We start from the raw sequence: 17,984 nt of genomic DNA on the forward strand, positions 1-17,984 counted from the left end.
TTCGCGTGAAAATATTTGAAATATTCCATCAATCTCCGCTTTTTTAACCCTTTTACTTGACATTTTTTTGTCCAAAATCATATTGCTTGACGTTTTTTCTATAGAAACATCAAGTAATTAAAAACTACAAGTGTCAAGTAATGTAGATTTTGTAGTAGTGCCACAAACAATTTTTTTTGTAAATTCAGTTGTTCATTTTCAACATCCTCCACTTTTGGTACGTCCTATATCCACTTATTTTGGACTACTTGAACAACTTTCCAATTATTACCATATTTTGTGTCGTTGAGGTAAAAAACTTATGTGCTTGGATAGAAAAAATGAAAGGTTCATCAACATACCAAAAGTGAGATGTGTTGATTGATTTGTATCCTAAATCCACTTGTGTCCTATCACTTTTGTTGTTATCTGTATCAAACTATCTACACTTGAACATAAAACATGTCTTCTGTTCGCATATTGGAAATCCAATACTCCGTCTAAAACACCGTAGTAATTGTTATCAACACTTTCATCACAACTGATCTCCCCCGACCACCAAAATTCCACTATTTTGTGTAGCTCGACGACTATCACGCTTTATAGTGTGAAATTATACTCCATTAACAATGTATCCACTGTAAAAGCACACCTCAGACAAAGGTCCCATTACAAGTGAAAAGAAATCATCAGATAGATCTTCTCTCTCACACAATTGTAGAACCTGATAATTCATTGTACTTAAAAAATTACTATAATAATGAATCACTTCTCAACTTCTAATACTATGTATACATGAGCTCTGAACCAATTGGAAAATTTGTGTTGATGTCGTATATATAAGTCAGGGGCGCCTTGAGCTTCACGACGAATTAACATCAAATGTTGTCTAGAATTGATCATTAGAAAGTTGTATCAAGACAATCATAAATAATTTATCTTAGAAGTTATCAAATTATAAAGTTTGAAACGTACTTGTAATAACCTATTATTTCTTTACAATTATTGAGAACGTAGCAATGTGCAATACGTTTTTTCTCTACTGATAGAGTCAGTAAAGTTGACGTCCCTAATGGTCGTATCTTATGCCCAAATAATTTAAATTCACGAAATATCTCATAATCGGGAATGTTATCATCATTTTGTTAATCTCTGTTGAATCTCATTTCAATCCTGCTTAGATATCATGAACAAAAGTTCCATGATTCATTCATAACATATGCTTCCACTATAGAACCCTCAAGATGTGCTTTATTCCGTACAAATTATTTTAATGTTTGTAAACTTCTTTCAATAGGATACATCTAATTGTAACTAATTGGACTGACCACTTTGGTTTCATATGGTAGGTGAACAGCAAGGTATACCATTACATCGAAGAAGGTGGGTGGAATATTTTCTCCAACTTACAAAGTATGACTATGATGTCTGCTTGTAGTTGGTTCAAATCACTTACACGTATTGTTTTTGCATATAAATCGCAAAAGAATGCACGCAATTTAACAATAACAGTGGACACATTCTTTGGTATGCTCAAATACCAATAGGGAGAAGTCTATGTAGTAACACTCATAGGGAGAAGTCTATGTAGCAACACTAGACAGCCATGTGTTTTCAGCCCTGATATTTTTCCATCTTTGTTATTCATACATCGTGATATATTAGACATGAATCCATCAGGACATTTCACTGATTTAAAAAACTTACAAAATGCAATCCTTTCACTGTTAGTTAATGTGTACGCTGTATATGGCTTTACAAATCTGTTACCGACCTGTATCAAGTGTAAGTCATTTCTTATCTTCAAATCTTGTAGGTGTAATCAAGTGTTTATTGTATCCTTCGTTTTTCCTTCAACATTTAATAATGTGCTTGCCAAGTTGTCGCATCTATTTTTTTCAATATGCATTACATCCAATTTATTTCGTAACAATAGTCCAGACCAATATAGAAGTTGGTAAAAAAAATACTTTTCTTAATCCAATTTATAATTCATTTTATTTTCTTATCGTGCTTCGATGGATGTTTACTAAGCACAGGTAAGTTCAACATATATATTTGTTGTAAGAGCTTCTCCATTCATTGGAGGAAGTCTACGTTTGACCTTTCCATCATGTTGCCTACTTCTACACCAACTATGATCCTTTGGAAGATAACGGTGATGTCCCATAAATGATATTTTCTCTCTTACCCCGAAAGATGATTTATCTTCCTTGCATATGGGACATGCCTGATAACCTTTTGTACTCTACCCAGATAAATCATCGTACGTAGGAAAGTCATTAATAGTCCACAATAAGATCTCATATAGTTGAAAGAACTCATCGGTAACACAATCATAAGTTCACACACCAATAGTTCATAACTCTTTCAATTCTTCAATCAATGGCTGCAAGTAAACATTAATTTCCTTTCCAGGAGATTTTAGACCGGGTATGAGCAAAGACATGAAGAAGTTTGTCTCCTTCATGCATTTCCAAGGTGGTAAATTATAAGGGATCATCATCACAAGTCACATACTATAAGAAATACTCATATTTCCAAACGGATTAAACTCATTTGAAGCTAATCCTAAATGAACATTTTGGGGATCTAAAGCGAAATGAGGAAATTTACGATCAAAATGTTATAACCCCTCTACATCAGCTAGATGTCGTAACATATCCTCCATTTCAACTTGCTTATCTCTATGTCATCTCATGTCAGAAGCACTGTCTTTCGATCCAAACAATTGTTTTAATCTCAGTATCAATGGTAAATGATGTAATACCTTATGTGGGAGTTTTTTTTTACCCTTTCCATCATTAACTTTATACCCCCACAAAAGGCATTGTTGCATATCTCCAAATTCTTTCCAATACAATACACAATCATATTTGCATGCATGAATAGACTCATAATCTAGGCCTAAGTCATGCAATTTTCACTTAGCTTCATAAAAGGACGTAGGTATAGCGCTACCAACTCGAAATGTTGCTTTTAACAATTCTAGCAACATGTCAAACGATTTGTTACTCTAGTTATTGAGAACTTTGATATGCATCAACTTCACTAAAAAGTTCAAGGAGGAAAATCATGAACAACCAGAGTATAGTTCATCACGTGCTTGAGTCATTAAATCCTCAAATAAGTTTGTGGTATCTCTTTCTTGACGATTAGACGGCATTTCATGATCGATCCCTTCTTCATTTGTGTTTTCATTTTCAATTGGAACTTGTAGATCGTTATAAGATTCAACATTTTATTTTCTTCAACAACATTATACTTTATATTAGTTTCTTCATCATTATCCTATGAATGAGTTGTATGACTTTCAAAACCTCTAGATAAGTTGACTGGCTCTCCATGATATACTCATTGACAGTATGAGGGGGATATTCTATATGTTAATTGATGTTGCTTCACATCTTCTAATGACTCCTACATTGAATTCATATAATTCTTGCATGGGCATCTTGTTCGCCCGGAATCATTAACATGAAACTTTGCCACCTCTAAAAACTGTGATACTCCTTCTCTATACTCAATCGATAATTTATTTCTAAGTTTGATCCATTCTTTTATTCATCCTTAAAAATAAATTTTTTGTGGCTAACTTGTAAATCCAACACAAGTTATTACCTGTATTCTTTAGTCAAAGAGTTATGGTTATGGCTTATAAGTAGACAATTTATAGTCAATTGTTTTAGAATCTAGAGTTGATAATAGTTCTAAGGTTGCTCGAAGTAATTGATAACTTTATATTGTAATATTTAGGAGGTTGAACTCATAAGTAATAGAAACATGCAATAGAAAGGTATAAATGAAAAACTACCCCAAAAATGAATTATGTCGCATAAACAATTTGCTAACTCTCTTTAGTGTGCGCGTGTTTTTTAAACACTAAATGGGAGAGAAACATTTAAACCTTCAAATCAAAACGAAGGTATTTCATTTTGACTCAAAATGAACCAAGTTTGATAGTAAACAGATCAAAAAAGTCTTCAAGTAAAAAAAAGGGTATTATAGTAAACACATACACTATATGGTATCATTTAAATACACAAAAGTAAATTGAAGTAACACGACTAATAAAGATGAATATGTGATGCAATAGTTTTAAAGTTGGGTAAAATGATCATAAAAGAAAAAAAACAACTCTCCTAAAGTTGAAAAAACACTCTTTAATTAATTAAGAACATACGAACATCTAAAAGTTTCTTGCAATTCTCACAAGTGGCTATAAATGAATGACTAGTTAGATTCCAAATGACTAAATGAAATACTAATTAAATTAAAATTAGCAACTAAATTTCAATATAAGAAACAAGATAATTAGACAAAAAGTTCACAAGAAACAAGATAATTAGACTAAATTTTATGACAAGAAACAAGATAACTATAGTTATGAATGGTAAAAAATTCACAAGGAAACAAATTCTAAACAAGAAACAAGATAATGTTTTAAACAAAAACCAAATCGGCAAAAGGATTAGAAAGCTATCGAAGATTACGACAGCAATGACTTCGATACCAGACGGTCAGAGATGATGACGACTGAAGTGGAGAAGAACAGAGGTTTGGGGCAACAGAGACAAAATAGAGGAGAGAGCAGCAGAACAGAGCGGGGACCATAGAGAGCTGACGACAGCATAGATCTACAAAATGAGTTTTTTTTTTTTTTTTTTTTTTTTTTTGGGGGGGGGGGGGGGGGGGGATGGGAATGAACCCTAAATCGGGTTGAAGGAAATGGAGACTATTACCAACGGATACACTAACCCATTGGGAGTTAATATGAACTCCCGACGAATAAAATAAGTCGTTGGGAGAAAATAGCCTCAGATATGCATTTCAAAACAAACTTCTGATGATACCTATCTAACTCTCGACGCCTATTGTACACCGTTGGGAAGGACCCTTTATGCCGACCCTCTCTCTCCCGAGGCTCATATTTGGCGTCGGGAGATTCTCTTTTTCTTGTAGTGTAATTATTATTTTAAAATTTTATTTTTCACAAAATGTAAAGTGTAAGCATAATATTAAATTTCCATCGACATGTCGATATTTCAACATTTTTGTGGGTACAACAACGATATGAGGAATGAATCGATATTTCCATTACATCGTAGAAAAATCCATGAAACATGTAAGAATAAGTAACAAAATATCACTAATATAAATATATATAAATAATAGTCGCCTTAACTTATTTTAAAAATCATAAATTATTTATTTATTAATTTAAATTTATTTTTCAATTTTTTTGTTTGTATCACTTTTTTTAAAAATATTCATCAAAATCGATATTTTAATAAAATTAAAACTCAATACTTGTCGACATTTTAAACTTTTTGAGTAAAAAGCACTATATATAAATTGATTTAAAAAATGTAATGCGAGGAGGTTGGATGAGCCATCAATAATTGGCCTAAAAAATGTTGGGGTGAGAGAGGCTCGAACTCTCGACCTCAAGATAACTCTAAGCTATGAGACCTACGCGCTAGCCAACTGCGCCACCACCCCTTTGATGACTTACAGATTTAAGTCTGTTAATTTCTAATGTTTATCTTTAGCGGGAAACTATTATTATTGGATCTCTCGAATATTTCGTTTTATTTTTTGAAACTAAAAAAAATAAAAAGAAAAAGAAAAAGAAAAAATTGGAAGAAGGTATAAAGAAGAAGAATCAAGAATAGTGTGGAGGATAGAGATGAAGGGAGTACACAATTGAGTTGTCACCCTTTTTTTCTTCTGTCTTTCTGGCGCTAACCCACCGTTTTCAATACTTGAACTTTGAATTTCCAATAATACCCCCAACCCCTCCTTAATATACGGTCATTCATGCGTGATTTTAAAATTGTTAAAATTATTATTATTATTTTTTAAATTACTCGAAAAATCTAAAATCATTCTAAATCAATCTTATTGATAAAAAAATATATTTAAAAATATAAAACTAAATATTGAATTGATTTTGGATAATTAAATTTGTATTCAAAGTAAACTTCTCATTGAAACATAATTACTCTCAAACATGTACTTAATTAGAAAGGAGTGTTTTTTTATTGTTCACTATTTTAATTTAATTAGACAAATTGTAAAACCACCTCTAAACTATGGTGTTAGTAATTATAATTATACCTTCAAACTTTCGATGGTAAAAATTAATCCTTCAAACTTATACAAATATTAAAATTGGACCCTCTGGAAATTATAAGTTGTATAAATTTGAGGGTTCAATTTATATCATTTGTAGGTCTAGTTTCTACAACTATTGTAAGTTTGAGTGTCCAATTTAATACTTATAGAAGTTTGAAAGCTAAATTTTTGTACTTGAAAGTTTGAGAGTGTAATTACGACTATCATCATACTTCGAGGTAGTTTTTACAATTTATCCTAACTTAGGTTGTGTTTGGGATTGATTTTGGAAGAAAGAGAAAAGTGATTATAACAAAAACTAATTGTTTTTTGTTTGGTAAAATATATTATGATTAAACCTATTAAAATCACTTCTAAGTCATACGAACATTTCACGTCCTTCTTAAAATCAGTTATTTACTAGTTTTTAATTTTTCTAAAGTAGATGCAATATTTATAAAATTTAATTTTTAAATTTATCAATTAAATTAAATTCATTTTATATAGGGAAATTTTTATAAATAAAAAATCTTAAAACTAATTACATTTTAGCAAAAAGTTTTAAGAGTGCTTTGTACTTTTACAACTTTTTGCTATAAAATTTAAATATTTTTTATATTTAAAAATATCCCTTTTATATATCTATTTTAAATAATTATTTAATAGCTATAAAGTATGAAAAAATAATACTAATCCATTTTAATTATTGTATCTCCAAAAGGACAATTTAGTTTTATCTTTCAAACAAATACAACCAACTTATTCAAGTAAAAGACTGAAATTTATTGAAGATTAATACGCTTCCTAATTATTATCAATTATTTTAAAAGTTACAATAATCTCAAACAAAATTATACGGCTAGAAAAGAAAAAAAAAAAGTATCTAATGGCACAAATGTAAATTACATGAAATTGAGCCCTAGTTTCATAAGTTGTTTCTTTCTCCCGCCATCTGGACCGTAACTGGAACACTCCGGAACTCTCTTGCACTCTTCCGATCTTCATAACTTCATTCTCTTCTTCATCTTCTTTCATTTTCTCGATCATTCTCTTCAAACCCTATAAATCTCAATCTTCAACTCATTCACTCCATAATTCAAAATATCATTCAATCCGTAAAAGACTTTCCGAAAAATCTCTGTTCTTCTTACTTACACAGAACTCTCTGCTTTCTGAAATTCAAGCTTTTCCGGCTATGGCGGCGAAAACTGAAGGCAAAGCCATTGGTATCGACCTCGGCACCACCTACAGCTGCGTCGGCGTTTGGCTCAACGATCGCGTTGAAATTATCCCAAATGATCAAGGTAACCGAACCACTCCTTCTTATGTTGCTTTCACCGACACTGAGCGTTTGATCGGCGATGCGGCGAAGAATCAAGTCGCTATGAATCCTCAGAATACCGTCTTCGACGCTAAGCGGTTGATCGGCCGACGACTCTCCGATCCGTCTGTTCAGAGTGATATGAAGCTCTGGCCATTCAAAGTGATTGCCGGACCGGGAGACAAACCGATGATTGTTGTTAATTACAAAGGTGAAGTGAAACAGTTTGCTCCGGAGGAGATTTCGTCTATGGTTTTGATTAAGATGAAGGAAATCGCGGAAGCATTTCTAGGGCAAACTATCAAGAACGCTGTAATTACGGTACCTGCTTATTTCAACGATTCACAAAGACAAGCGACGAAAGATGCTGGTGCGATTGCTGGACTCAACGTGATGCGTATCATTAATGAACCAACAGCGGCGGCGATTGCGTATGGTTTAGACAAAAAAGCTTCTCGTAGAGGCGAACAGAATGTTCTGATCTTCGACCTCGGCGGCGGAACTTTCGATGTGTCACTTTTGACAATAGAAGAGGGGATTTTCGAGGTCAAAGCCACCGCCGGCGATACACATCTCGGCGGCGAAGATTTCGATAATAGACTTGTGAATCACTTTGTTACAGAGTTCAAGCGGAAGAACAAGAAGGATATAAGCGGGAATGCTCGGGCATTGAGAAGGTTGAGGACGGCGTGCGAGCGAGCGAAACGAGCGCTGTCCTCGACGACACAAACGACGATTGAAGTCGATTCGCTGTACGAAGGTATCGATTTCTATGCGACGATCACTAGGGCTAGATTTGAGGAATTGTGTATGGATATGTTCATGAAGTGTATGGAGCCTGTGGAGAAATGTATTCGTGATGCTAAAATTGATAAAAGCCAAGTTCATGAGGTGGTTTTGGTTGGTGGGTCTACAAGAATCCCCAAAGTTCAGCAGCTTCTACAAGATTACTTCAATGGAAAGGAGCTTTGCAAAAGTATCAACCCAGACGAGGCTGTTGCTTATGGTGCTGCTGTTCAGGTAACCAAGAACATTTCATTTATACATGAACTCGATTCAATTAGGGTGTTCACAAAATTCCAATCCAATCATCTCAAAAGAAAAAAATTTGATCAGCTCCGTACTTAAACATATAAAATAACTAGAATAACTCCAACAACTCATATTGCCGGAGTTGCTGTTTTTTCTAATTGTGATCTAATTATGCAATTGGCATATTTATTTTAATTTATTGTTTCTTTTTATATATAATTTATTCAAAGAACTCCTAAACATAATTCTTTTTAACATTATGAAAACAGAACTTGAACTTTTATAATATATATTTAAATTAAAATCAAGTTGTTAATTTTAATTTAATATTTGAAAATAATAAAAAAAATTTCAAAAATAGGAAAATAAGGGATAAGTTGATAGAGGTTGAAAAATAGATGCCAATAGAAATGATTTCTATCAGCGTTATTTGTATAAGTAGTTTGACTTTTTTTTATCTTACAAAAAATTCCAAATAATAAAGTAAGAATTTTATATATTAACATTTTATTTACTTTTAAAGAAATAAAGATATAAAGATTTTACATATTCATTTTATTTATTTTCAAGAATTTTAAGTTAATGATCCAAATAACTCGAATTAGATCAAGTTTTTTTTTTATGTGATATGAGTTATTTGAGTTCAAGAAACTTATCCTTCAATCCACGACTCGTTAGATTTAATTTTTATTTTGATTTAGTCTTTGCATATTATAATCAAATTGAGATTGAAGAATGGAATAAGGAGAATTTAATATGGTCTGAATTCTTCATTTGACTGAAAAATCAAAGTTTGAAGTTCATAACTTTATATGAATTTGTTGCGGAACAACTTAATATTGACAACTTTAAATGGTTCTGTACAGGCTGCAATCCTAAGTGGGGAAGGAGACGAGAAAGTTCAAGATCTGCTGCTACTCGATGTCACGCCGTTGAGTCTCGGGCTAGAGACAGCCGGCGGTGTGATGACCGTCCTAATTCCAAGGAACACCACAATCCCAACAAAGAAAGAACAAATCTTCTCAACATATTCAGACAACCAACCAGGAGTTTTAATCCAAGTATACGAAGGAGAGCGAGCAAGAACCAAAGACAACAACTTACTCGGAAAATTCGAGCTCACTGGCATTCCTCCAGCACCAAGAGGCGTGCCACAAATCAACGTGGTGTTCGACATCGACGCCAATGGCATCCTAAACGTATCGGCAGAGGACAAAACTGCAGGAGTAAAGAACAAGATCACAATCACGAATGACAAGGGAAGAATGAGCAAAGACGAGATAGAGAGGCTGGTGAAAGAGGCAGAGAAGTACAAAGCAGAGGACGAGGAGGTGAAGAAGAAGGTTGAAGCTAAGAATGCATTGGAGAATTATGCATATAATATGAGGAATACGGTGAGGGACGAGAAATTTGCTGGGAAATTGAATCCAGAGGATAAACAGAAGATTGAGAGATCTGTGGAGGAAACAATTGAATGGTTGGATAGGAATCAGTTGGCTGAGGTTGATGAACTTGAAGATAAGCTGAAGGAGCTTGAGGGTGTCTGTAATCCCATCATTGCTAAGATGTATCAGGGCGGTGCTGGTGGTGGTGCTCCTATGGGCGATGATATGCCCGGTGGGGCCTCTGGGCAGTCCGGCGGGGCTGGGCCGAAGATTGAGGAGGTCGACTGAGGACACTGATTGGAGTTTGTGAAGTTTTTATGTAGAATGTGATATAACCCTTTGTTTTTTTTTTTTTCCTTCCTTTTTCCTTCTTAAATTACGAGGAATAGAATGATTTTTCTTTTTCTTTTGGGTGAAAATTGTGAAGTTTGTAATGTATGTTTGAGAGACCTTGCAATAAAAATTTGAATATGCTTTTTCTCTAAAGATGGATGTGAAGGACTGTTTCTGCCTTCATTAACAAACATTGTGAAATTCAAGCATCAATCTTCATTAAAAACGAAAGTGATAATGATGGTGAGATACTAGAAGATATGGCTGCTTTTTGAAACATAAATTAGTAATATGGTATTTAAATATTTAGGATTTTAGGAAATCCCTTATTTGATTTTCAAACAGCTTTAAAAAGAATAATTCTACCGTTAAATCGGAATGGGATGGCTTTGATTTGGAATTTTTTTAATTAATTTAATACTATTTTTATAAATAATGTGGACTTTCTCGTTTTTCTCTCTTCTCCCATGTCTTCTTCAACCCTTTTCCGGCCATTGTTGGCGTGCCTTTTCCATGAACCATTTACGAGAGATTCTGGTGTTCCAAACTACCATTGGTGGCATTTGAGAGAAAAATATTTAGGTGTATTTTGATAATATTTTATTAAATTGTCCAATTTTGTTTTTTTAAATATTTTAATGTTCTTTATATGAAAGGTAGCATCCATTATTATTGGGGACTTGGCTTTGTTTCTTCTAATTTTCTTGCTTTCAAGAGCTTCACTCACACACTCTTCTATTACAAGAAGTCCTTTAGTATACTTGTATTACATTTCAGTATAAATAGAAGAGAAGAGAGAGAAGAAACCAACCTATAAAACAGAAGGTGGTTATTACTTATTGCAAGTTTGATTTGTTGCTAAACAACTCCAACCAGTTAATCTAAAGTGATTATGTAATAGTGGGTTCGAACTCTTCTCATGTCTACACATGGAAAGGGGTTTTCTATGACAGAAAAGGAAATGTTATTCTTAACAACACAGTCGGAAAGCTCAGCAAACTTCGAGTTTGGACCTCAGCAGCAACCCATTTTCTACAGATTTTTGGAGTTTAGGCTTTACCCAACAGGCTTAATCTCTCATCTAACCATACTATAAACTCTTCTCCAGATCTGTAATGTTTCATTTATAAGAAATAATGTTAAACTAATAAAAATAAATGTCAAATAAACTATCCAACTAACCATTTAACAACCATATCATTTTCTTAGGGATTATTTAAAATCATTTCTCAAATTTTATGAACTAAAGTGTTTGTTTTCAAACTTCAAAGATAAAATAGACATCTACTTCGAATCTCAGGAACTAAAAATGCATTTTATCCTATTTTTTTATTTCAACTAGTCTAATGTAAACTCTAATTTTTTTTCTAAATGTATACCAATTAATATTCTCTTTCCAATGTATGGAACCTTATGATTTAGAAATTATATCATATTCTTGAAAATTAAGATAAAAAAATGTAGTTTCTTTTCCTATGTATTTTTTTAATACGCGATCTAGTAAATTGAAAATTTCATTTTCAAATTTTTAATTTATATAATTTTAGATTTCTTCAAAATGGTTGAGGTTTAGATTTGTATGTATTTTCTATTAGTTATGGGAATTCTTTTGATTTACCTAACAAAAGCCAAAATGATTCACATAAAAAATATGATTTGTGTATCAATTCCTATGGTCATTTTATATTAAAGTTAAGCTTAACAAAGTAATGTGGTATTTATAAGTCAATATGATCATGATTCAATTAGTATGAACTTATATCATCAATCTCGAAGTTTGAGCTTTTATCTCTTATCTCATCATATTGGACAAAAAAAAGTTCTATTAATAAGAATTAATCTATTTATAAAATTAAATAGGTTATAAGGAAACAGTTAATTAATACAATTTGAAAGTAAAAGAAAAACTTTTGATTTTCACATATAGAACAAATAAATACCAAGAAGAACGAGAACGTATTGGCCAACTAATACACATACATACACTACAATACGAGTTTGTTGAATGAAAAAAATAGGGGTAAATAAAAAGTCAGAATTTAAAATTTTATTTCTTTTGATTTATTTTTCTTCAAATTAAGCTCAACCTTGAGATAGTTTCATTATATATCATGACTTGAATTTGACTTTCTACAAAGGTATTATATTAGAATAGAACTAAAGATTGTTTTAGAAAAAGGGAAAAGAACTAAAGATTTTATACAAAAAAACACCAATAATGTGGTACATGGATGTGAAGTTACTTATGGTCCGTGGGTTTTAGTCGTGGGGTGGGTTATTGTTTAAGAGAAAATTAAAAGGATATTGTCTTTTTAGAAACTATTTAGGAAAATATTATTGTTTTCAAACTATTTGTAAAAATATTGTTGTTTTTTTTTTAAAAATTAAGTCGAGGCGTTCAAATTCGACCTAGATAGGCGGACCTTCTTCCACTTGTACGTCGATACTTTGAACCCTCGACCTTGCCCCTTCCTAATTTATATATCATATCTGGAGACCTTCCTCTATCAAAAGATCGTATTTTCTAATTTTCATAAGGTCCCTCTAGAATTCCTTCCAAAACTTGTTGAATAATTTTTACGGATTCTGTCACTCAGCAAGTCTGACTAAATAACGAGCTAAATGAATCTCCTCTTTTTGCGCACTTAACTTCCCAATCAAATTGTGAGAGCGGAGATATGAGAGAGAGCAAAGATTTTTGGGAGAGTGAGAGTTTGAGAAGCGAGAGCTGAGATTTGGCTGTCAAGAACAAGTAGATGCGATACTAGGATAGCGAGGATTCTTAGATAGAGGAGACGAAAATACAACAAATTTCCTTTTTTTTTCCTTTTTAATTATTACTACATTCCAACGCCTTCTTCTTTCTAATCAGTTTTTCCTTAATTTTCCATTTAATAAAATAATTCATAAAAAATATTTTATTATTATTATGTAAACTCTAAAAAGAAGATATAATTAAAAAAATAATCATACTCATAAAAAATGAAAAAAATGTAAATTAAATAATCTCATATTATATAAAAGAATATTACAACAAAATCATATGCTGTCCCGAGCAAGAGGCAGAACGTCGGGTCGATTCGACGTTGGTTGTCAAGTACTGCGAGACTCTTCAAAGCGTTAGAAGTGATTGACCTCAAGTCTATTGATGTTGCTCTCTAGGTACCTAAGTCTGCAGGCGTATTAGAATATAAATATTCCATTAATGCTCTCGTCACAACCACCGACCATGGTCTATGACGATAGTGAAGAAGAAAGGCATCGACATTTGAGTACATAATAGTCGCTGAACCAAAATACTGGCATCAATCATCATCAACGGCAATTAAACATATTAGTTGAACTCAGTACGTTGACGTACTATACTAAGGAGCAATACTCTGTCCACATTATGTGCACCTCATCAAACTCATCACTCTTCACCGAAAAGGTCCTCTACGTCCTAGGAGTGGGGATGGAGGTATGCATAATCGAGTACAGGTAGATGAATTTTCCTCCCAATAATAGCTTTGTGTGTCATACGTATAATCATAGCAAGAAACCTGGTCGGATCATTTTCAGTCAACCTCACTGGAGTCTATTTGTTCGACTCATGTGAAATATACAAACCATATTAGTATCCATATTTAAAATAACACATTCAACATTCTAAAAAATAATAGATCAACTATTCATTACATTTACAACAGATGACTCCACAACGCTCTCCAACACGGGTTAACGTAGCGCCCTCTTGTGAATTTATTTAGTTAATGAAGTAACTTTGCCTCCGGAGTACATCTGTCCAAACCTGTTCAAATAAGAATACCGCCCCAATGTGCAATAACAACCGCTTGCTATCTAGTGCCCATCTGCACTAACCAAATATGCAACTTATTTCGGACCAATCTCCAGTCTCTCAGTACCTCAAAGTGAATTGTATGTACGGAGTCTCGTATATTACAAAGACACTGGGACATCCTGCTCGAAAGAGTTAAGCCACAATGTCTCATCCATTCGCTGCAGAAAGCCAATCACAAATGCTTCGATCAACACAATGGAGACTCCATCGTCCCGCAGTATGATACTTGATCCACTCACAGTGTCCAGACATATAGACGCTCCTACCTCATAAAATCTATATGAAGGCAACACAAATAATAGCGGAAACAATAGACGAAGTATTTTAACGGTCCTGTCTCCCAAATACTGAAACACAAAATATTATATCAGAGAATATTAAAGACAAATACAATAAAAATGTGAATAAAATGATCAATTAGGTTTAGTGTAATGTACATGTTCAGGTTGAAACAGATCAAACATGTATCTATACTGGTTGATTACATGTGTGGCTGTCCTAGTCACACAAATTTTGTTTCTCCACCTAAAATTTTAAATTGATAATTTAGAATTTAAATTAAACTAGATCAGTGATATAAAAATTAAATTGAATTTAAAACAACATATCGAGAACCGTAGGCTCGTCTAACTAACTGAGCGTCATTAACATGATGTAGCTGTGGAGCCATTGTTGAAAATCGCTCCCAAGCCCATAGTTGCAAAAGTATGAGAGGTCCAGCTATCTCTCGAACCTCAGCGTTTGTTGCTTTGCATAGTTGTTCTATACAACCATGCCAAGCATGCTCCACCCCAAGAATACCGCCCCGCATCATAGAGGTTAGCTAACCGTGACAGGAACATCAAGTGAACAAAATGACTTGATTTATCTGAAAACAGACTTCTACCCATCATTTGTAGTATATATGGTTGCGTATATCTTATGACGGTTTCCTCGTCTGCATCATCTGTGAACTCACAAAATTGTGTTCCTAACCATATTTAAACTTAACCTCAATCCTTTATCTCGTCGGCAGATGAGGTCGCATCGAGGTTATCTGAGCAAGAGTATTTACAGGCAACATTCGAGCTCCTTTGAGGACTCCATTTATGCACTCTGATAGATTTGTCGTCATCCACCCATATCTGAATCCTCCATCATGTGCTTGAGTCAATTACTCTAAACTAATGTTGTCAAAAAAACTTAGACAGCTCCGATTTATTTCCTTTGATATCTTCAATTGCTTTGTTGAACTTTGAATTTGAATCTGACACCGACACGATAAACATAATTTTTCAATGAATTAAATTTATACTTTTTATTGAAGTTGCTGACGATATGTCGTAAGCAGAAATGATGGTGACATTTCGGTCCCGTCCAACCATTTGCTAGGTTGTTCACGGCTGCAATTATACCAGTATGTCGATATGAAATTAAATACACCTCTTTGTGTGTTACAATTTCTCTAAAGTGTTTCATACTTAGTGATCTCAAACAAGTCATCATACCGAGCAGTACTGTTCATGTAACAAGTGGCAAGCATTCGACATTCCATGCTCTTTTCTCTTTTTTTTATATATATTTCTAATATTTCTTTTTTTTAGTATAATAATCTAATATATTCAATTTATTCAATTTATTGTCTAATGAATATTCAATTATAGTATAATAATTTAATATATTCAATTTATTGTCTAATGATTATTCAATTATAGTATAATAATCTAATATATTCAATTTAGTGTCTAATGATTATTCAATTATAGTATAATAATCTAATATATTCAATTATAGTCTAATGATTATTCAATTATAGTATGATTATTAGCTCTGTTTTCTCTTTTTTTTATATATATTTCTATGGAAAGTTCAAATAAAGTGAAGACTCTCGCTCTCTCCTAAGATTTCGCTCTCTTAATCTCGCTCTCTCCTAAGAACTTGCTCTCTCACTCTCGCTCTCGCTCTCTCCTAAGATCTCGCTCTCGCTCTCTCCTAAGATTTCGCTCTCTCTCAATATTTTGCTCTCTCTGTTATTGTTGTTATTTTTCCATTAATGATTACTAGCTTTCCTTTCTTCTGGAACAATCGCAAACACTTTTTTAATTATGGATCTACTACCAGAAACTCAATGCGTAATCTTAGCATTCAATGTGTATTCCTGAATAATCTCATTTTTCAATTATGCAACCATTTCATTTTACCAAGTTCAATGTTAGTCAGATTAGTCAATATAAACTAAATCTTGCTCTCTCTTGAAATCTCGTTCAACATCTTGCTCTCTCCTACTATCTCACTTTGAATCTCGCTCTCTCTTGAAATCTCGTTCAGCATCTCGCTCTCTCCTACTATCTCGCTTTGAATCTCGCTCTCTCCTTAATCTGCTTCAGCCCACTTATCTCCTTAATCGCTTTGAAGTTTCGACATGTGTGTAACCTTGGACAACCTAATATACAAAATTTTGTTCGTAGACAAAGCTAATTCGAAATTGTTTTTCATTCCAAGGCATAACTTGTATCCATGCGCTTCATATTCGCCTGGAGTTCGCTCCCAGAAATATAGCCATCCCCACCCCCTCACATCAATCCCACAAGCCTCCGTCTAATTCGAAATGATAAAAAATGCATAAGTTGTTAGAAGCAGCTCGAGTACACAGATACATATAGTATACCATCTCATTACTTTATTTCCTCTATGAGGGAAAAAGAAAAGTAATAAACCTGCAATCTCGAGGGTGGATGTGTGTCGAAACTTCAACCTTCGACAACCTAAGTGAGATTCGCGAGATTTCCCTTGTCGAGGGTTGAAGTTTCGGCTTATGTATTATTTCCAAGTTTTTCTTTGTTCGTCGAATTCTCAACGTTCGACCTCCACATTAGTCGAGTTCTCAACATTCGACCTCTAGTCTCGAACTTCCAAAACAACAATATTTCTCTAATAAGTTTCAAAACAACAATATTTCTCTAATAAATTTTGAAAACAACAATATTAATATTAAAGGTCTTATTGTTTAATAAGGTTTTTAATGGTGGTTATATTTTAAATGTGTGAATGATGGTTCAGGTATTTCGTGAAAACATAAGGATATTATTATCCAAAAAAATTTGTTAAGATAAAGTTGTACCAAAAGAACCCAATTTAAGATAATTTCACGAGAAAGTGGCATCTCTTTAGGAGCTATTCCAACATTTAAAACTTGATTGATCAATAAAAATACGTATACTTGATGTTCCGCTCGAGAAAGAGATCTATGCCTGCTAAATAATGGTGATTCAACATGGACTCTACATCTTGAAACCAAGCCATGAAACTTACTCTAAATAGTTCTAATAAAGGATGAATGAGACGAGATTCAGACATTTTTAAACAATGAAATGCTAGACTTCCATTTCAGTTATAGGTGTAACCAATCCACTATCAAAGATACTGTAAAAAGACATAATAGAAAAATAGATTCAGAAGAAAAGATCTTCATTAGTATGTAAGCCAATTGTATACCCCCATCGATAAACCCAAGAATGAGCGATATTCACTAGCCAAGAGCACCAACCTCAACCTCGAGTAAAAGCTCTAACGCGGCTGGTTTATCAAAATGAGGATCCCAAATTGCATGAGTAAAATATAAATAATTAGGGGGACTAATTTTTTTTAATTATTAAAAAAAACTAAATGAATCAATATCGAGCAAAAGCTTGAAAGGGGAAAAAAATTGAGAAAAATTTTCAAACTTAAGAAAGTGTGTCAAGAAAGGAAATAAGTGTGTCAATTACAGAACACATTTTGGAGACAAATAAGAAGGGCCAACTTAATTTATATTATTCTGACGAAAAAGATGGGAGAGCAAGTAGAAAATGCTTGGCAAAGCAATTTATATATAATATAAAGAATTTTTTTTAAGTGTGTAAATTATAGATGGGAAAATTTTAGTTAATCGGTCAAGAACAGATGGAGAGACTACAACTTCCTTACCTAACAATTTGAAGTTCTTTTGGTTTACAAG

The 17,984-nt window shown here is 33.1% G+C and overlaps 1 protein-coding gene and 1 non-coding gene across 2 annotated transcripts; one reads left to right on the plus strand and one right to left on the minus strand.

Annotated features, from left to right (window-relative positions):
- Window positions 1–5,397: 5,397 nt before the first annotated feature.
- Window positions 5,398–5,481, minus strand: TRNAM-CAU. Its single transcript is given in 2 exon segments — window positions 5,398–5,433; window positions 5,444–5,481. It is a non-coding gene; the product is annotated as a tRNA-Met (tRNA).
- Window positions 5,482–7,069: 1,588 nt separating this feature from the next.
- LOC120080398 (heat shock 70 kDa protein) lies at window positions 7,070–10,320 on the plus strand. Its single transcript, XM_039035051.1, has 2 exons — window positions 7,070–8,437; window positions 9,316–10,320. Exons 1-2 carry the CDS (start codon window positions 7,292–7,294, stop codon window positions 10,120–10,122), a joined length of 1,953 nt encoding a protein of 650 aa, XP_038890979.1. The 5' UTR covers window positions 7,070–7,291; the 3' UTR covers window positions 10,123–10,320.
- The last annotated feature ends 7,664 nt before the right edge of the window (window positions 10,321–17,984 follow it).

This window comes from Benincasa hispida, chromosome 6 (assembly GCF_009727055.1).
Source record: "Benincasa hispida cultivar B227 chromosome 6, ASM972705v1, whole genome shotgun sequence".
In the NCBI taxonomy this organism is placed as follows: domain Eukaryota; kingdom Viridiplantae; phylum Streptophyta; class Magnoliopsida; order Cucurbitales; family Cucurbitaceae; genus Benincasa; species Benincasa hispida.